Source organism: Hemitrygon akajei, chromosome 1, assembly GCF_048418815.1.
Source record: "Hemitrygon akajei chromosome 1, sHemAka1.3, whole genome shotgun sequence".
Lineage (NCBI taxonomy): Eukaryota > Metazoa > Chordata > Chondrichthyes > Myliobatiformes > Dasyatidae > Hemitrygon > Hemitrygon akajei.
The window spans coordinates 183,875,628-183,896,486 of record NC_133124.1 but is presented as its reverse complement, the minus strand read 5'-3'; the positions used below and the strand labels follow the sequence as shown (position 1 = coordinate 183,896,486).

Genomic DNA, 20,859 nt, shown 5'->3' with positions numbered 1-20,859 from the left:
TCAGTGGTGTGCTGCAGGGATCGGTGTTGCTTCCACTCTTATTTGTCCTGCATATTAACAATTTAAAGAAAGTAAAAACACTGGCACACCTTCCTTGTGAGTGCATCTGTGTGCTAGGCCCATGACAGGTCACTGAAATGTTAACGCTCAGGGATTTAAAGCTGCTGACTCTCTCCACCACCAATCCCACAAAGTAAACTGATGCATGTTTGTCCTCCTTCCCCTTCCTGAAGTCAACCATCAGTCCTTTAGTTTTACTGACCAAAATACCACAGGTCATGCTTGAATGGTAGTGTGGTCACGTCCTTCCATTGTGTGGGGACTGATTCAGAGAGCGGACTGGAGTGTGAACCGGTGACATTTTGGAGTACCATAGCAGGGGACCAAGGAGGCCTGCAGTACCATGTACCACCACCAGGTGTCGCACACCTGGAGGCCAAACACTTCCTTCACCTTCCTGTCAGCCTGTGTCTCCTCAAGAGTCCTGCCAAAGGGTCTTGACCTGAAATGTCAACTGTACTTTTTTGTTCTAAAGATGCTGCCTGGCCTGCTGAGTTCCTCCAGCATTTTGTGTGCATTGCTTGGATTTCCAGCATCTGCAGATTTTCTGTTGTTTGGCATGGACTCAAATAACTACAGTCTCCATCCTGCACAAGAGATCCAAGATTATTTAATGTTATTTCCAGTACACGAGTAAAGGAGCACAAACTATTTGTTTCTCGGATCCAATGCTGTACACAAAAAGCACCATAAGATAAAGAATACAATAATAATTTTAAAAAGATTAATTGTAGTTCATAAAGTGATGCCAGGCACATAGGTGACTGACAGGAAGTTATAAAGTCAGACATCCCACCTCTCCTGGAAGTTCCAGGAGTCTCCCACATATTGATAGCGGCTCCCTGATGCCTGCAAATTATATACAGTATCCCGGACATAGATTTTTTTTGAGAGTGAGCGAGTGAAAGGGAGAGAACAGACAGAGAGAGCGAGTGACAGACGTAGCGAGAGAGTGACAGAGAGAGCATCCTGATTGGTCTCTCTTTGTGCTAAGTAGACCTATCAGCTTTCTCTGTGGGCGGGCTTTACAGTCGACCTCTCTCTCTCTTTCATTGTCCATCAGTTCAGTTTAGTGTCCTGCAGCACCATGGCAGAGTATTCCAAAAAAAGAAAATATAAAACGTACTTTACCCCAGACTACACTAAAGTGTACCCCTGCCTAATAGAGGTCAAATATAATGACAGTGTTGCTCGCTGCACTGTTTGCAACAGTGACTTTTTTATTGCTCATGGTGGGTTAAATGACTGTAAAAGACATGTTGAGGTGAGTTTAACAGGTGTTATTCATTCATTAGCATCGCTAACAGTATTTAAACTAGCTGGCTAGCTGCTAAGGAGCTACTCTATTGATGTCCTACGTGATGAGGCCAAACTCCCTGTAGACTTGCTTAAAGTTGTAATAGAATTTAAAAAAACAACCCCATGATAATATGCTATAACTTAATTGTGAATCTTGTGAATCTGATGTCTTGCAAAATTAACAAATTCATTGACACAGACTGCTGTGAGGTTGAGACTTCCGGCAAAATGCTCAAATCTGCCAAGCAAGCCACGTCACAGTACAAGGAAAGTTTGCAAAAGAAACAGAAAAGCTATTTGCATTAGCATTTAGCTATTAGCATTGAGACTGCCAACAAAATACTCAACAAGGAATATGTGTGTGTGTGTGTGTGTGTGTGTGTGTGTGTGTGTGTGTGTGTGTGTGTGTGTGTGTGTGTGTGTGTGTGTGTGTGTGTGTGTGTGTGTGTGTGTGTGTTGAATGCTTTGGAGGTTTTCTTTAACCCCATAAAAAAACAAGTAGACAGCAAGTTTAATCAAGTATTTTCATAGCCAAACAAGGGGGGGAAGAGGCGGAGGGGAAGTTTTAAAACCCAATATCCATAGCAAAAGGTTGGAATATCGTGAGCATTTTTAAAAATGGAGGTTGATAGGTTCTTGATTAGTTAAAGATGGCAGAAGGTCTGGGAAGATAGCAGGAGAATGGGGTTGAGAAGGAAAATAAATCAGCCATGATGGATTGGTGGAGCTGAATAGCCTAATTCTGCTCCTATGTCTGATCGACTCAGGTTAACTCTTCTATGCAACAAGAGCTCAGGACTTCACGAAGGGAGCGGGGCAACAAGCAGGTGATGACATTCGAAGGAGTTTGGAGGGCTACCTTAAAGGAAATAACCCGAAGGTCCTGGGGAAAGAGCTGGATGTGGGATGGGTCATTGTGCCAGCAGGAAGCAGCATCTCTCCTCACCACACTAACGATCCTCATCTTTCTTTCACCGGCACCAGGAGAGCGATGAGCTCAACTGCTTCTGCAAGCCAGAGGCACAAAACCACCTCGACAAGCGGCTGAAGAGCAAGGTGGAGCCGCGGTCCAGGTTCCTGATCGTCCATTTCCACGGTGGAGGGTTTGTGGCTCAAACATCCAAATCACACGAGGTAAGAACAATAAGATGAGAAATAGGAGCAGGTGTACACCATCTGGCCCGGTATGTCTATTTGTCTGCGTGGATTTTGCGCATTCTCCCTGTGACCCTGTGGGCTTCCCCCAGGAGCTCCAGTTCACTTCCACATCATAACAGCATGCTGGGTGCGTGGGTTGATCGGCTGTTGCCATTAGTATGTGATGAGGAGGTATATCCTGGAGAGGTTGTGGGTAGAAATGGAGAGGAAGGTCAGGAAGATCAGATTGCAGGGAGTATTAATGGGGTTCAGATTGTTCTGTGTAACAACGGAAATCAATGGACCAAATGGCATATAAGGGAACGTAAGAAACAGGAGCAAGAGCCAGCCGTGTGTTCTGTCAAGGCTCGACCTATCACTCTTTCCCTCAGAACCCCTTAATTCCCCTGCTATGCAAGAATCTATCTCACTTTGTTGTGGGGGTTTGGGGGGGACATGACACCATGGGTGACACAACGTGTCAAGCAGCATCTTTGTTGGCTGGGAGAAAAGACAATTGACAGTTTGATTGTTGACCTTTCATCTGGCCTGAAAAGGGGGAAGGGGGTAAGGGCCAAGAAATGGGAGGTGATGGGTGGCTACAGGTGAGGTGGGATGATAGATGGATGGAGGAGAGGATAGAGTGGAAAGAGCAACTGAGCCATATTTGAGGATTTGCTGTTTGGGAAGTGAAATGTGAAGGGACTGTACACAGTTAATGGCAAGGTCATTAACAGCATTGTTGTACAGAGGGATTTTGGAATCCAAGTCTAGAGAAAGTGGCTGCACAAATCTATAAGGTGGTAAACATGGCGTGCTTGCCTTTATTAATCAAGGCATTGAGTTCAAGAGTTGCAAAGTTACATTTCAGCTTTATAAACCTCTAGATAGGACTTATCCGGGCCAGTGCATTAACTTCGGGTCATCCCATGCGGGAAGGGTGTGGAGGTTTCGAACAGGGCGCAGAAGAACCTCAATGGGATGCTCCTTCGATTACAGGGCATGAGCTTTCAGGAGAGGTTGGACAAACTTGGGTTGTTTTCTCTGCAGCAGCAGAGATTTATAGAATTAAGAGAGGCACAAGATAGAGTATAAAGCTGCTATAGTTTTGGAACATTTAGAAAGACATGGATTTAGAAAGACAAAAAGACATGGATTTAAGCAGGGAGAGGGCTAATTCAAGGGAGGAACTTGGGGCAAGTTTTTTTTTACAAGGATTGGTGGGAGCTGGAATGTGCTGCCAGGGATGGTGGTAGGAGACAAATATAATAGAAGCTTTTAAGAAGCATATATCGGCACATGAATGTGCAAATAATGGAGGGATATGGACCATATTCAGGGAAAAGGGTTAGTTTAGTTGGGCATTTGATTACTATAGTTAGCTCAGCACACATGTTCAAAGGGCCTGTTCCTGTGTTGAATTGTTCTGTGTTCTACGTTCCAGTGGTGGTGATAAGCGGAAGGAACAAGATGGTGGAATCTGACGGGAGAGGAAGGTGGAATAGGGAACCAAGTAAGAGAGGTGGGAAGGGCAGATGGGAACAATAGAAGGAAGGATCCCAGGGGAAGGGGTGTGCGGGCGATGGGTAGATGAAGTGCAAGGAGGAGGGAAAGGAAATCATCTGATGGGACTGGGGTATGGGTGTAGGAGGAATTAGCTAGATCATGAGGAGAGTAAAAAGGCAGGGAGTGGAGCCATAGGTTGCCTGCAACTGGTGAATTTGATGCTTGTGCCATTATGTTGTACCCTAACAAAATCAAAGTCAAGTTTATTACCATCTGCACAAGTCCATGTATGCACAGGTGTATTGCAGACCTTACTATAGCAGCATTACAGACACAACATTCACAAGAAAAACATAAATTATACAAGAAAGAATACAATTAGAACAAAAATAGTCAATTTTGTGGAAGGTAATCAAACTGGTTCTAGTGTTGCTATATTGAGGCAGTGATTAGGGTTGCCTCAGTTGGTTCAAGAATCGAATGGTTGAAGGGAAGTAGCTGTTCCTGTATGTGGTGGTGTGGGACTTCAGGCTTCTTACCTCCTGCTTGATGTGAGCTGAGAGAAGATGACTTGGTGGGGATTGTGAATGATGAATGTTCCCTTAATGGGGCAGTCCCTACCCATGGGTGGGTAGGGATGTGCCCATGGTGTATCCAGGCTGAGTCCATTACTCTCTGCAGCTTCTTCCATTCCTGCACATTTCAATTGCTGTAACACTTAAACAGGACATATGTTGTTAGAGTGTTCACCTCCTCACTGTCCCATTACTTATTTCTGTGTCAGGCACAGAGCGAAGCTCCCTCCACACTGTCCCATCACACACTCCCAGGGTCAGACACAGAGCGAAGCTCCCTCTACACTGTCCCATCAGAAACTCCCGGGGTCAGACACAGAGTGAAGCTCCCTCCACACCGTCCCATCACACACTTCCGGGTTCAGACACAGAGTGAAGCTCCCTCCACACCGTCCCATCACACACTCCCGGGGTCAGACACAGAGTGAAGCTCCCTCCACACCGTCCCATCACACACTCCCGGGCTCAGACAGAGCGAAGCTCCCTCCACACCGTCCCATCACACACTCCCAGGGTCAGACACAGAGTGAAGCTCCCTCCACACCATCCCATCACACACTTCCGGGTTCAGACACAGAGTGAAGCTCCCTCCACACTGTCCCATCACACACTTCCGGGGTCAGACACAGAGTGAAGCTCCCTCCACACTGTCCCATTACACACTCTTGGGATAGAGAACTACTTTTCCCACCACAGTCCTAGGTAGCACATGATCATGATCTCTCGGCATCTCTCTCTCATCCCCTCGCCTCCCCCGTACTTAAAGCTGACACTTGAAGATAGGACCTGCTCTATCATGTCTGTGTATCTGCTTCCCACTCTGTCCTCTCCTCCGTCAATGTGGAACACCCTGTGCCCTCCCTTCCATGTGATCCTGGCATCCCACACTGCTGACCCCATCTACGTTTGTGTTGTTTCAGCCTTACCTGAGGAGCTGGTCCCACGAGTTGGCCTCACCGATTCTGTCCATCGATTACTCCCTGGCACCCGAAGCCCCCTTCCCTCGGGCCCTCGAGGACTGCTTTTTCGCCTACTGCTGGGCAGTGAAAAACTGCCATTTGTTGGGTAGGTACTCCAAAGCACATCCAGCACAGGGCCATACAGTGAGGCAGAACGCAGCGTGCTGGCTGTGCATCTGCTTGATCAGACACAGAGTGAAGCTCCCTCCACACCATCCCAACACACACTCCTGGGGTCAGACACAGAGTGAGGCTCCCTCCACACTGAGTGAAGATCCATCTGCATCATCCCATCACACACTCCCAGGGTCAGACAGAGTGAAACTCCCTCCACACTGTCCCATCACACACTCCCAGGGTCAGACAGAGTGAAACTCCCTCCACACTGTCCCATCACACACTCCCGGGGTCAGACAAAGAGTGAAACTCCCTCTTCATCGTCTCATCACACAGTCTCGGTCAGACACAGAGTGAAGATCCCTCCACACCGTCCCGTCACACACTCCCGTGGTCAGACACAGAGTGAAGCTCCCTCCACACCATCCCAACACACACTCCTGGGGTCGGACACAGAGTGAAGCTCCCTCCACACTGTCCCATTACACACTCCCAGGGTCAGGCACTGAGTGAATCTCCCTCCACACTGTCCCATCACACACTCCCGGGGTCAGACACAGAGTGAAGCTCCCTCCACACTGTCCCATCACACACTCCCAGGGTCAGACACAGAGTGAAGCTCCCTCCACTCCGTCCCATCACACATTTCCAGGGTCAGACACAGAGTGAAGCTTTTTTCACACTGTCCCATCACACACTCCTGGGGTGAGAAATCAAGTAAAACTTCCTCCACACTGTCCCACTACATACTCCCAGGACATGACTTTGGAAGAATGTTTGAAGGATCACAGAGGAGGGGATGTTTGCAGGCTGCAGGAAAGTGGGACAGACCTGGGGCAAGTCAGCCACAGCAGGACAGGATAAGTGGCCAAACTGTGACCAGGGCCTCACTGATGACCTTGTTTACGAGACATGGCTATCTTCAGCATTTCTTCTCCATTGCAGAGCTGAAGGAGATCATTGAGGTCACCCTGGGGTGAGTCGTCTGTCCCCTCCGCTGACAGTCTCCCGTGAATTGGATCAGTAGTGCTACGTAGATATGTACACACTTTCTCTCTCATACACACAGTGTTCTACAGTACAGTATGAGCCCTTCAGCCCAAGATCAATGTAATGCTTCTTTATATTACATGTATCACACATAAACTCAGTGCCAAAGCTCAGATTTGAACCCAGGTCTATGGGGCAGGAAGCTAGCGTCTATCCACTGTAACTTATTGGTGTCTCTGTGCAAACAGCCCAGCCATGCCGTAACTTGTTCTCTGAGCTCCCAACGCCACCCCCAACTTCTCACAGACTGACTCCCCCTGCCTCAGTTACCTCACCCTACTCTCCTCACAGACAGACTCCCCCTGCCTCAGTTATCTCACCCTACTCTCCTCACAGACAGACTCCTCCTGCCTCAGTTACCTCACCCTACTCTCCTCACAGACAGACTCCCCCTGCCTCAGTTATCTCACCCTACTCTCCTCACAGACAGACTCCTCCTGCCTCAGTTACCTCACCCTACTCTCCTCACAGACTGAATCTCCCTGCCTCAGTTACCTCACCCTACTCTCCTCACAGACTGAATCTCCCTGCCTCAGTTACCTCACCTTACTCTCCTCACAGACTGAATCTCCCTGCCTCAGTTACCTCACCCTACTCTCCTCACAAACTGAATCTCCCTGCCTCAGTTACCTCACCTTACTCTCCTCACAGACTGACTCCCCCTGCCTCAGTTACCTCACCCTCCTCTCCTCACAAACTGAATCTCCCTGCCTCAGTTACCTCGCCCTCCTCTCCTCACAGACTGACTCCCCCTGCCTCAGTTACCTCACCCTGCTCTCCTCACAGACTGACTCCCCCTGCCTCAGTTACCTCACCCTACTCTCCTCACAAACTGAATCTCCCTGCCTCAGTTACCTCGCCCTCCTCTCCTCACAGACTGACTCCCCCTGCCTCAGTTATCTCACCCTACTCTCCTCACAGTCTGATTCCCCCTGCCTCAGTTACCTCACCCTACTCTCCTCACAGACTGAATCTCCCTGCCTCAGTTACCTCACCCTACTCTCCTCACAGACTGAATCTCCCTGCCTCAGTTACCTCGCCCTCCTCTCCTCACAGACTGACTCCCCATGCCTCAGTTACCTCACCCTACTGTCCTCACAGACTGACTCCTCCTGCCTCAGTTACCTCACCCTCCTGTCCTCACAGACTGAATCTCCCTGCCTCAGTTACCTCACCCTCCTCTCCTCCCCCTCAGGCTCGACGGGAGAACGGATCTGCCTGGCAGGTGACAGCGCAGGCGGGAATCTCTGCATCACCGTCTGCATGCAGGCTGCTTCCTACGGCATCCGACTGCCGGACGGCATTATGGCTGCCTACCCAGCCACCCTGCTCCAGGCCACTGCCTCGCCGTCCCGTCTCCTCACCTTCATCGACCCACTGCTGCCGCTCAGCGTCCTCTCCAAGTGCCTCAGTGCCTACGCAGGTAAGACCTGGGGGGTGCGTTGGGGTAAGAGCTGCCTGCGGTGGTGGGTTTGCAAGAAGATTCACTGTGGGGAGAGTAAGAGGCTTGCCAGCACACTACCTGGGTTAGAGGGGTTGAGTTGCGGCGGGGGGGGGGGGGGGGGGCGTTGGAGAGACTTCGCCATCATTCGGAGCACTGAGTATAAGCCACAACATATGGAGCAACACACAGAAAATGCCGGAGGAACTCAACAGGTCAGCCAGCATCTATAGATGGGAATAGAGAGTTGACATCTCAGGCCAAGATTCTTCATCAAGACTGGAAAAGAAAGGGGCAGAAGCCAGAATTAGAAGGTGGTGGGGGTGGGGGAAGGGTAGGAAAGAGTTCAAGCTGGCAGATGATAGGGGGAAGGTGGGTGGTGGGATAAGCTGAGAGGTGATAGAGAACAGACATGGACCATGGACACATTGCGGTGAGGGTCACGGAGAGGATTGTGCTAGTACGTGAAGTGGGATCAGCATAGGTGGGCGTAGGGTTTGACGTAGATGGGTTGGGCTGAAGGCCCTCTCTCTGTGCTGTCCCGGTTGGGTAAGGAGAAAGCGCAGGGTGTCACTGGTATTGGGTGAATCTCCCTTGTACCTATTCACCAAGCTCAGTCCACTCTCCTTCACAGGTCTGGAGCCAGCAGCCAACTCCTCGTCCTCATCCTCCTGCAATTCGTGCACCCCGGAGAAGGCAGACCCCTTCAGGGCAGTACGCAACGACACAACCCTGATCCTGAGGGAGATACGGCTGGGGGCATCAGCCTGGATCAACTCCCTGCTCGAGACCCACAAGGTGGGCGGCAGACCTGGTGAGTGCTAACAGTTCCTCACCTCCTAAATTTTCCCCTCACTAGGAGCCCCTCTCCATCGAGAACTGTATGCCATGTTCCCAGGAATCTCTTCCACACCCCTCTCCAAGCTCCTTCCTGATTCCTGAAAACCAACCCTCCCAACATAATCGCCGCTCTCCCTTTTTTTGCCAGTAACTCAAGCTCATCCCTGGACACTTCTTCATTCCAGGAGTGCTCCTGGAAAGCCCCTTCTCCCCTCCATGTACACAGAATCCACCCCATCCCCTTGACAAGCATCACTCCCAGAATTAACTTCCCCCAACCTTCTTGTCGTCAGGATTCCCTCCATCTCAGGATTTCACTACCTCTTCCATCCTAATGTCCAAGCTCATTCCAGACAGTTCCCAAACTTTGAATCCCATCATCCCAAATCTCATCCTTGGTGAAGCATCTCACCTCAGCTCAACCTTGCCCACCATCTCTCCTACTTCCTAACACCTACACCTAACGGCCCACTCCTCTCCCACACTGTAACCTGCACCATCCTGAAAAACTCCTGAGATCCCAGGGTGCCTCGACCACCCCTTCTCCTCACCTCCCTGGTGTCCGTATCGGTAGCAGAGCAAAAACATTCACCAGGTCAGTCAGCTTCAGTGGAGAGGGAATCATTTGCGGGTTGACCACCTTCAGGCAAAAGCCACCTCCCTGCCGCGCTGCCACCATTTCCCCAATTCATGAACATCTTACCAGCAGGCTGAGTCTCACACCTGCCAACTGCTGCAACAAAAAAACAATAAAAAGCTGCAGATGCTGAGAAGTCTGAAAGAAAGTAAGAGTTAATTGTTTACCTCTCCACAGATGCTGACTGACATGTCGAGTATTTTCTTTTGTTTTTTTTCTTGTTACAATTTTTTTTTTTAATATTTTTCATTAATTAAGTTTGACCTCAGAATTTCAATGCCCTAGGTGTTTTCTGTGTACGAGTGAGGAATGGGGAGGTTACAGTGGTGCAGTGGTTAAGCTACTGGACCAGTAATCCAGGGAGCTTAACTCTGCTGCAGGGGACCTGAGTTCAAATCTTGAAAAGGGAGCAGAAGGGTTTAAATGACATTAGTGGGGATAATGTAACTGATGCAGAATGTGGTTAAAACCCATTCAATGGGCAAAGAACTCGCTCTCCACATTGGCCCATATATTGCTATAGATTCCACCACTACCTACAGACATTTGTAGGTGTGTACATGCAGAATATGGGTGCATGCAACACACATAAATTGCTAGAGGGACTCAATAGATCAGACAGCATCTGTGATGGGAAATTAGCAGTCGACATTTTGGGCTAAGACTCTTCATCAGGACCAACTAAATATCAACTGCATGAGTGACGTGTCTATCTGTGCTCATGTTTGTCCATGTGTCTGTGAATCTATGCATGCATTGTGCACGTGTGTCGAGGATGTGTTGCTGGGGAGGTGGGGTGACGGTGTGAAGGGAAGGTTTAGGTGGACTAGAGACGGTAGGGTGTTGCAGGTCTTGTGGGGGGGGTCAAGAGAAAGGCTGAGTCGCTCCCTGGGACTTCCCCCAGAAACAGTGCAAACTGAAGATTGGGGCAAAGGGTTTGGCAGCCGACACCTACCTCCCTGTCCAACACAGTCCCACCCGAACCTTGTCCTGTCTCTGTGCCCCTCTCCGTCTGCCACTGAGCTCTGTCTTGTCTCTCCAGTGGCGCTGCAGTGGTGGGCTTGCCTCAGGCGACCTCTGAACCTCTTGGTACTTCTGCTACGTCTCAAGAGGCCTGTGGTATCTAACTGTCTAGCTTCTGGTAGGAGCCTCTTAGTCTCTGTCTCTGTCTCTCCCTCTCTGCCGTAACCTGCACTGACTGATCTCTGTCCCCTTGCCTGTGTCCCTGCTTGCCTCCTTGTCCGTTCTCCTGACCCTTGAGTCTCGTGCCATTACACCTTGGTACAGCCCAGACAATTTCCTTGCACGGTCCCCCGCCTCCCCTTTGAACCTACCGCATGCTAGGCAGCAGAATCAGAGCCACGTTTATTATCGCTGATGTATGTTATGGAATTTGTTGTTTTTCAGCAGCAGTACAATGCAAGACACAAAAAAATTACTATAAGTTACAATAAGAAATATTTTTTAAAAATCTGTTTCTTAAAATAGTGAGGTAGTGTTCATGGACTGCTCAGAAATCTGATAATGGAGTGGAAGAAGTTGTCCTAAAATGTGTGTTGAATGAGCTTCTGTATCTCCTTTCTGATGGTAGTACTTTAGCGGGAAGAGCAGGGGCATTTCAACCAGTTCAACCCAATGCCCTCCCATCACCCTGGCTTCTGTAGTTCAATGTTGGGCCAAGTTCAGAGATTTTTTTTCGGGAAATGTTGGGAAGTTCTCTTATGGAATTCACAAATCACCATCCAACAATCCCAGTTACAGAGTAAGGTTTGTTCTCACAGAACCCTCTGGCACCCAGCACTCTGTGTTTAAAACAAAATCTTACTCCATACGTCTCCTTTGAACTTGCACCTCTCACCTTAAATGCATGCCCTCTCAAATTTAGACATTTTGACTGTGGGAAAAAGATACTGGCAACTACACTATCTATGCCTCTCATAATCTACCATGTCTCCCTTCAGCCTCACCAGTCAAGATTGCTGCTTATGTAGTATGCTCTCTAATCCAGGGAGCATCCTGATGAACCTCTTCTGCACCCTCTGCCCCCACAGCCATACTGTAATGGGCTGAGCAGGTCTTGTTGTTCAGTTGTTAAGTCGAGTCCAACTCTTTGTGACTTCCTGCACACTAAGCCTTCTTGTTGGAAACTGCCTCTCTAAGATCCCGAAAAGGTCATACGCATTGTCTGAGTTATATTATCTATCTATCATAGCCTCTGTCATCCTCTGCTTCTTTACCTTCTACTCAACCTAACATGAGAGTCTCCTCCAAGGAATCCTGTCTTCTCATGATGTGGCCAAAATATTTGAGCTTTTGTCTCATAATCAAGCCCCCTAGTGAGCAGTCTGGCTGAATTTCTTCAAGGATTGACTTGTTGGATCTTCTTGCTATCCAATGAACTCTTAACACTTTCCTCCCGCATCCAAGTTCAAAGGCATTGATTTTTTTGTATTCAGCCTTACTAATAGTCCAGCTCTCACAGCCATACATCACAACTGGAAATACCATAGACTTGACTATATGAATCCTCGTAGACAATGTTATGTCTCTGCTCTTCAGTATTTTATCTAAATTTGCCATTGCTGCCCTCCCCAGAAGTAGGTGCCTTATAATTTCATGGCTGCAGTTACCAAAAATTACCAGCTGCCTATTCTATGCTTCTCATAATCTTACAGACTTCCATCGGGTCTTCCCTCAAAACCTCTACTGGACAAATAAGTAAATACATAAATGCAAATTTTATTTTTATTTTTAACTCATATTTCCTGACACAGATAAAGATGTCATGGCTTTATGTTGCAGGAAGTTGCAATACAGGCAGCTTCATGGTGTGGGGAATTGCAATACAGGCAGCTTCATGGTGTGGGGAATTGCAATACAGGCAGCTTCATGGTGTGGGGAATTGCAATACAGACTCCTTTCTAGAGGTGACCCTTCCTAGGACACAAGAATGAACTGTAATTAGGATTATTAAAATATCACTCTAGATGTAGTAATCACTGGTCTCTACAGTAGTTGTAATGACAACAACAGACTACCTCAGAATCACAGATCGTCCTATAAGACAGTAGCAGAAATAGCCACTTGCCCCATTGAGTCTGCCCCACCATTCCATCATTGCTAATTTATTATCCCACTTAACCTATTTCTCCTGCCTTTTCCCCGTAACCTTTGACACCTTTATTAATCAAGAACCTATCAACCTTCGCTTAAAATATACTCAATGACTCGGTCTCCATAGCTGTCTGTCCCAATGAATTCTACACACTCACCACCCTCTGGCTGAAGAAATTCCTCCATCTCTGTTCTAAAGGGACATCCTTCTTTTCTGAAGCTGTGCCAGATACAAGCCTTCCAGCCCACTTCGTTCATGCTGACCATCAACATTCAACACTCAGTCTGTGTCCTTCTCTGTACCTCAGCCATTCATTCAAGTGCTCTTCGGTGTTGTCAAATTCTCTGCCTCCAGCCCATCTTCAGGCAGTGTGCATCAGGTTCCAATCTCCCTCTCAGGAAAATGATCCCCCTCAACTTCCCTCTAAATCTCTCGCCCCTCACTCCAAACCCACAGTATGACGCTCTGTGCCTGTGATACTGCCGTAAGTTTTTCATCGCACCTGTACACACGTGGACTACTGCATCTGACAATAAACCTGCCTTTGATTTTGACATTGGTGAGTGCAGTTCTGGTGTCCCCATTACAGAAAAGATGTGGACTTCTAAGAGGGTGCAGAGAGATTCACCAGGATGCTACCTGGATTAGAGGATATGAGCTATAAAAGCAGGTTGGGCAAACAGCGGAGGGAGACCGGATAGAAGTATATAAAATTTTTGGAGGCGTAGATAGAGTAGATTGTCAGAAACTTTTTTCCTAGGGTAGAAATATCAAATACTAGAGGCGATGAGTTTAAGGTGAGAGGGAGAAAATTTAAAGGAGATGTGTAGGGGAAAAGTTTTTTCTTAACAGAGATGCCCGCAACAGGCTGCTAAGGATGGTGGTGGAAGCAGATATCTTAGTGGTTTGTAAGAGGCTTTTAAACAGGCATGTGAGCATGTGCAGGCAGAAGGGATTTGGTTTAATTCAGCAATGTGTTTGGCACAGACATTGTGGGCTGAAGGGCGTGTTCTTGCCCTGTACTGTTTTATGTTCCATGTAAACCTACTCTAATTTTAGACTTCTGTACTATGGGGAAAAGTCTCCTGTATCTTAAATATTTCTAAACTAAATCTTTATTTGCTTTCATGTAATCTTGAACTGCAGCATTTCAGCACCACTCAGGCCATGCTCTCTCCTCACCACTGCCTCAGGAAAGAGGTACTGGAGCCTCAGGACTCACACCACCAGGTTCAGTAACATTTATGAGGAGTGTTTGATAAATTCGTGGCCTAAGGTAGAAGGAGTCAATTTTAGAAAACCTAGTACATTTATTTTTCAACATAGTCCCCTCCTACATTTGTACACTTAGTCCAGCGGTCATGGAGCATACGGATCTTGGACCTCCAGAAAGTGTCCACAGCAGGGGTGATTGATAAGTTTGTAGTCTAAGGTAGAAGGAGATGAGTTATACAGCTCTTGTCACATGCACATGCAGTTCAGCTCTTTGAGTGATTATGCAGAAAGTTTGAAGTTAATAAGTCATCGGGGTGATTGATAAGTTCGTGGCCTAAGGTAGACGTTTCTGCTGCTGTATCTTTGGTATTCTGGTTGTGTATGCTGAAAGTGACAGAGGCTGAGAGGAGAACTACAAGTTTATGAGAGAAATAGACAGAGTTGACAGCTGGAATCTCTTTTTCCCCAGACTGAAATGTTAAATACCAGAGGACATGTGTTTAAGGTGAGAGGGGGCAAGTTCAAAAGAGATTCGTGGAGCAAGATTTTTTTCTTAACACAGAGAGTGGTGGTTGCCTGGAATGTGCTGTCAGGGTTGGAGTGGAGGCAGATACCATAGAGGTGTTTTAGGAAGTTCTTAGATAGGTATGTGAATGTGCAGAGAATAGAGGGATATGGACATTGTGTAAAGATTAGTTAGCTGTTTAATTACTTTTTTAATTAGTTTGATGCAACATGGTGGGCCAAAAGGTCTGATCCTGTGCTGTATAGCCTTCTTGACCATCACACATTGAAGACGTGCTGCATGGAAGGAACTGTCAAGCCCATGATTTATCAGTGAGAAAAGAGGTAGTTTCCTAGCTGTGCCTCTGAGGGTTTCATCGTCAATATCCCGCCAGAGATCTCTGCCCTTCCAGACCTTGCTAAAATACCAGCTTGCGGGATCCTACTGTGTGCAATCTGGCTGCCGGGTCTACCCCCTCCACCCTCCCCTCACACATCGCGTTTTGGCTGCAGGGCAGAGGGAGGGGTTGTTCCAAGAAAACGGAGCCTGCTTCCTTGGTGCCCCCCCCCCCCCCCCACTTACCTCAGGGCCCGTGGTTGATGGAAAGGGAATGGGGTCTGTACATCCATGATTCATTCTGTAACTGAGGTATTTGTCTTGTCTTGCAACCACTCCCCCCATCTCCCTCTTTTACCCTGATGATCTTTCTCTGCCCCCACTCCCAGCAGACGCACTGAGGAAGAGCTGTTCTGAGGCTGCACTCAGCAGACCGTGCACCAGTGGCTCCTCGCTGGACTCCCAGCATGACTACGTGATGAGCAGGACCTGCGAGGAGGAGTCCAGCCCCTCCTCCAGCGAGGGGGAGCTGGCAGCCGGAGTGGTCAACGGCACGAGCGGGGCAAGGCCAAGCCTCAAGTTGGGTGCTGAGGACAAGGAGGAGGAGGAGTGGACCACCGGGGCATGCAAGTTCCCCGAGGGGTTCCAGCCTCTACGCAGTGGCTCAGGGAACATTGAGTTGCGTACATCTGCCATTGAGAGCAACCCCTTCATGTCCCCTCTGCTGGCCCCTGACCACATGTTGAAGGGACTACCACCTGTACACATCGTGGTGAGTGACACAGCAACGACACAGTGTTACAGTCACAGGGATGCAATATCACAATGACTCACAGGGATACAATGTCACAATGACAGCATTACAGACTCACAGGAATACAGTGTCACAATGACAGTTATAGACACAGGGAAACACTGTTACAGACTTATAGAGATAAAGTGTCACAACAGCACAATTATAGACTCACAGGGATACAGTGTCACAACAACACAGCATTATTACAGTTACAAGGACATAATACAGAGTCATAGGAAAACAGTGTCACAGCAATACACTGTTACAGTCACAGCTACACAGTGTTACAGTAGCAAAACAGTTAGCACAATGCTATTACAGTTCTGAGCATCAGAGTTTGGACTTCATTTCCGACATCATCTGTCAAGAGCCTCTGTATGTCCACACCGTGAAATTAGCGGGTTCCCTCCCACTGTGCAAAGACATACTGGTTAGTAGGTTAATTGGCCATTATAAATTTACCTGTTGATTATGATAGTGTTAAACTTGGGCGGCACAGCTCGAAGGGCCATAAGAGTGTTTTCTGTGCTGTATCTCAATAAATAAATAAGTTACAGGCACAGGGACAGTGTAACAGTCGGAAGGTCACAGGATTACAGAGCAACAGTATCGTACAGTCACGGGCACATAGTCACAGTTACACAAGTTTACAGAGACACCTCGAGTATTATATGACAACACAGAAACAGGCCCTTTGGCCCACAATGTCTGTGCCAAACATGATGCCAAATAAAACCAAGTCACTTCTGCCTCCTTATCCCTCCATTGTCTGTCTAAGAGTCTCTTAAATGCCTGTATCATATCTAACACCACCACCCTTGACAGTGCATTCCAGGCAGCCACCACTCTTGGGTTTAAAACAAATCTTACCTTTCAGTTTTCCGTCTCTTAGCATTGGGCATTTCTCTTTTTAATTGGGATACAGCACAGAATAGGTCTCTCCGGCCCTTCGAGGTACACTGCCCAGCAATCCTCCGATTTAACCCTCACCTAATTACAGGAAAATTTACAATGGCCAATTAATCTGCCAACCAGTGCGTCTTTGGACTGTGGGAGGAAACCAGAGCACCCAGAGGAAACCCATGGGAGAACGTACAAACTCCTTACAGTCAGTGGCTGGGCTGCCTAAAAGACAGCTGTTCACTCTATCTATGCCTCTCATGAATTTATAAACTTCCATCAGGTCTCCCCCAGTCTCCACCGCTCCAGAGAAAACAACCCAAGTTTGTCCAACCTCCAATGCCCTCCAATCCGAGCAGCATCCTGATGAGCTTATTCAACACCCTCTCCAGGAGTGAGAATAGTTATTACAACATACATACTTTTGTGGGATTTAGCCTGGGGAGTTGAGTATAGATTCAGGATTCAAGATTGTCTAATGTCATTTCCAGTGCACATGTGTAAAGGAGAATGAAGTAAATGTTACCTCGGATAACAGGTGGGACATTAGGACATTTACCTATCCGGGCACTGAGTGGAGGATTTGGATCATTATGCCACAGTTGTATAAGTCGTTGGTGAATCTGCCCCTCGGAGTTCTGTGTGCAGGTTTGGTCACCCAGTTAAACTGGAAAGATTGCAGATAAGATATATGGGGATGTTGCCAGCACTACAGGCCCTTGGTTGTACAGAGAGGCTGGGCAAGCTGGTAGAAATGTTTACAATTATGAGAGGTGGAAAGTAACATTTCTTCCCTTTGGGTAGGGAAGTCCAAACTTTGAGGTGTAAGTTTAGGATGAGGGGGGAAAGATTTAAAAGGGGCAAGAGGGGCATATTTTTCACCCTGAGGATGGAGGGTATGTGGAACGTTCTTCCAGAGGAAGTGGTTGAACCAGGTACATTTGTATCACTTGAGAAGTGTTTGGATAGGTACATGAAGGAATAAGGGCTTAGAGGGATTTGGGTCACACACAGGACATTGGGAAGGCATTGTGGTCAGCATGGACTGCTGGAAACGGTCTGCATCCATGCTGTGTTATTTTTTTGACTCTCAACTGTTGACACTGATCATTCTCTCATCACTCCACTTCCTTACCCCTCTCACCTCCCCACCCCCTCCTCCCCTCCCTCCCAACCTCTCTCCCCAACTCCCCCTCCCTCTCCCCATCCCACTCGTACTTCCTCTACCTACCCCTTACACCTCACTCCACTCCTTCCACCCCACCCCTCTCCCCTCTCCGCCCCTAGGCCTGTGCACTGGACCCGATGCTGGATGACTCAGTGATGTTCGCCCGGCGACTGCGGGCGGTGGGACGGCCTGTGTCGCTGCGAGTAATTGAAGACCTCCCACACGGTTTCCTCAGTCTGGCCCCGCTCTGCCGGGAAACCAGGGACGCCTCCCTGCTCTGCGTGGAGAAGATACGCGAGGTCTTGCAAGACCAAGGACAGGTCGGAAGCCGAGCCCCAGGTCACGAAGCCGATCGACTGGGAGATGGGGCCTTGGAAGATAGATAGCCCTTCCCCTTCGGCTCATTGGCGTGGACTGTGAACAGCCGAGAGACGGAGATGCGCCTCGCGTCCCGGGGTGTCAATGCTAGCACTGAGGCGGGTTTCGACCCCTCCTGAGCTCCGGCCACTGGGTGCTGCTGTTCCTGGGTCGCTGTTGAAGTCTGAGACGCTGGAGAGGGACTGTGAATGCAGGAAATCCGGAGCAACACAGATACACACAGAAAGTACTGCATGAACTCAGCGGGCCTGGCAGCGTCTGTGGAGGGAACATGGATAGGCGACGTTTCGAGTTGAGACCCTAACTCGGGACTGTGTTGCTCGGTCTCCTGAATAAAGTGGGATGGGGTTGGGAGCGTGCTGGAAATGCGTTCGGTCCAAAGTATCAGACGCTTCCCCGGGCTCTGCGGGGGCCATGACACACTAATTCATCGGGTCCCGGCTTGACCTCCCTACCTGAGACAGGGGGAAAGGGGGTGAGCGTGCGGTTGACCACCCCCACCCCCCCGACTATCGCGGGTCGCTGCTATCAGACACAAGTCAGTGGTTCTGTGTGTCTGTGAATGCAGCTGTGGCGGATCGTCTGTGTGCACCCACTCTGCGTTTGGGCTTCCCATTTGTCTAATGGTCTGTGCCTGTGTGTCAGTCTCTGTGGTTCTGTTTGGCTGAACATGTGCGTCAGTGTGTGTCTGACTCTGCATTCAACAGTGCACTTGCTTGTGTGCGACTGTATTTGTGTCTGTGAATCTGTAGTCATTTCACCAAGTCTGTGTTTGCGAGCCTGTCTGTATTTCAGTTTGTGTTTGTCTGTGCGTTTAACTGACTTGACGTTTGCCTGCACTGTGTGCGAGTGTTTCATTGTGTGTGAGAGTCCGTGTACGTATTTGTGTTTTAAGACCTTAAGAGATGGGAGCAGAATTAGGCCATTCAGCCCATCGAGTCCACCTGCTTTTGAATGCTTGATTCCACGTGGGTGTTTCTCTGTTCACGAGCAACAGCTAAGTGCTTCTCTCTCTCCCTCCCTCTCTCTCTCTCATCCTCTCACTCACACACATTCTCTCTCACCCTGTCTCTCTCTCTCTCACTCTCTCTGTCTCTCTCACACACTCACACAGTATGGGTGTATCCAATTCTGTGATAACGGTTCATCTGTGTGTATGCCTGCGCACGTGGTAGTCAGTTCTAGGCATGGTTTGTGTTCCAAGTTCTCTCCCCCGGAGCTCACTTTCTTGCTGTGTGGATTCCTGTAGGCGTCTGAATCAGCGTTTCTCCCCATGTCTGCGAACGTCACTCTGTGAATGTAGGGGCCTGACACTCACGCTGGTTTTTACGCTGAGTCCGTCTGTGGGTGCATGAACATCCACACGTGTTTATCTGTGGAGTTCTCCTTGTCATGAGTCTGTGTGCATTGGCATTGCATACTGATTATTGAGGACCTGTATAAAGTTGAAACAATTTTGTTTGTAATACTTCTGACTTTGAACATTCTGTGCTGCCTGAGGCCTCCCCATGTTGGTGTGTGTGCGTGTCTCCTCTCCCACCTCACCCCTCGTGTGTGTGTGCGTGTCTCCTCTCCCACCTCACCCCTCGTGTGTGTGTGCGTGTCTCCTCTCCCACCTCACCCCTCGTGTGTGTGTGCGTGTCTCCTCTCCCACCTCACCCCTCGTGTGTGTGTGCGTGTCTCCTCTCCCACCTCACCCCTCGTGTGTGTGTGCGTGTCTCCTCTCCCACCTCACCCCTCGTGTGTGTTTGCGTGTCTCCTCTCCCACCTCACCCCTCGTGTGTGTGTGCGTGTCTCCTCTCCCACCTCACCCCTCGTGTGTGTGTGCGTGTCTCCTCTACCACCTCACCCCTCGTGTGTGTTTGCGTGTCTCCTCTCCCACCTCACCCCACGTGTGTGTGTGCGTGCCTCCTCTCCCACGTCACCCCACGTGTGTGGTGTGAAGTTTGCATGTTCTCCCTGCGAACCAATGAGTCCCCCCCGGGTGCTCCCTCCGATATCCCAACGATGGTCTGAATTCACTGACATCCCTTGCGCACCTGAGACCCGGGATACCCAGACCTCGGTGCACAAGGGATACCCCACCAACTTCCCTCTTCCTCCGCGGCCTCCCTCCCATTACACCGGCAGGATAAAACGGATCGGGATCGGTCTCCCATCTCTGGTGACGCTGAGACCCCCGGTCGATCTCTGCTGGGCAGGGAAACGTCTCTCACCCGACCACATCCCGAATCGGGCGCTCCCTCCCAGACCGTAAGGGAGTGGAGGGTGGGGCGGGAAGAGGGAAGAGCTCGGCGGAGGAATTCAACCACCATTGCGTCTGGCTCCTAGGAAACTCAGAGTGGAGGGAGCAGGTTGGTCATTGAGAACCGGGGCTGCGCGCTCGGGGACCCGGCGGCAAAAGGAGCATCCCAACCCCTTAAAATTAAAAAAAAACTACCATCTGCCCCGTAAGAGATTCTCGCTTCCTCACCAGCTCACTGCCCCCTCCCATCTGCAATCCCAGGAGGTGGGTAAACGGACCGGGGGCGGGGAAACAGGCCAGTAAAAAGCTGTGGTTGTAGGTTAAACATTTGTACACCGACACTGCGATCATCGAAACGTTAGGGGAAGGAGGGAGGACATGAAGAGTAAAGGAATAGATTAAATGGATCAAGATTTCGAATTACTAGATGGCGGGCCAGGATGAGACAGAGTGCACGAACAGGGAACACTGGCGCAGGAGGAGAGTTGGCACCGGGCTAAACTGAAAAAGGTCACCTCAATTTGTGCGACGTGCGATAATCGGCTGTGTTTCAGCGCCGGTTAATGTGTGCGGCGTCTGG

The 20,859-nt window shown here is 49.1% G+C and overlaps 1 protein-coding gene across 1 annotated transcript in view; it reads left to right on the top strand.

Moving 5' to 3' along the window:
* The window catches only part of lipeb (lipase, hormone-sensitive b), a 69,704-nt gene extending 50,012 nt beyond the window's left edge, over positions 1-19,692 (top strand). The window contains exons 6-12 of the mRNA XM_073056004.1: positions 2,344-2,493; positions 5,498-5,642; positions 7,899-8,126; positions 8,779-8,958; positions 10,664-10,762; positions 15,182-15,564; positions 17,776-19,692. Coding sequence (XP_072912105.1) covers positions 2,344-2,493; positions 5,498-5,642; positions 7,899-8,126; positions 8,779-8,958; positions 10,664-10,762; positions 15,182-15,564; positions 17,776-18,042 — 1,452 coding nt within the window. The 3' untranslated portion in view covers positions 18,043-19,692. The remainder of the gene's footprint in view (positions 1-2,343; positions 2,494-5,497; positions 5,643-7,898; positions 8,127-8,778; positions 8,959-10,663; positions 10,763-15,181; positions 15,565-17,775) is intronic.
* The last annotated feature ends 1,167 nt before the right edge of the window (positions 19,693-20,859 follow it).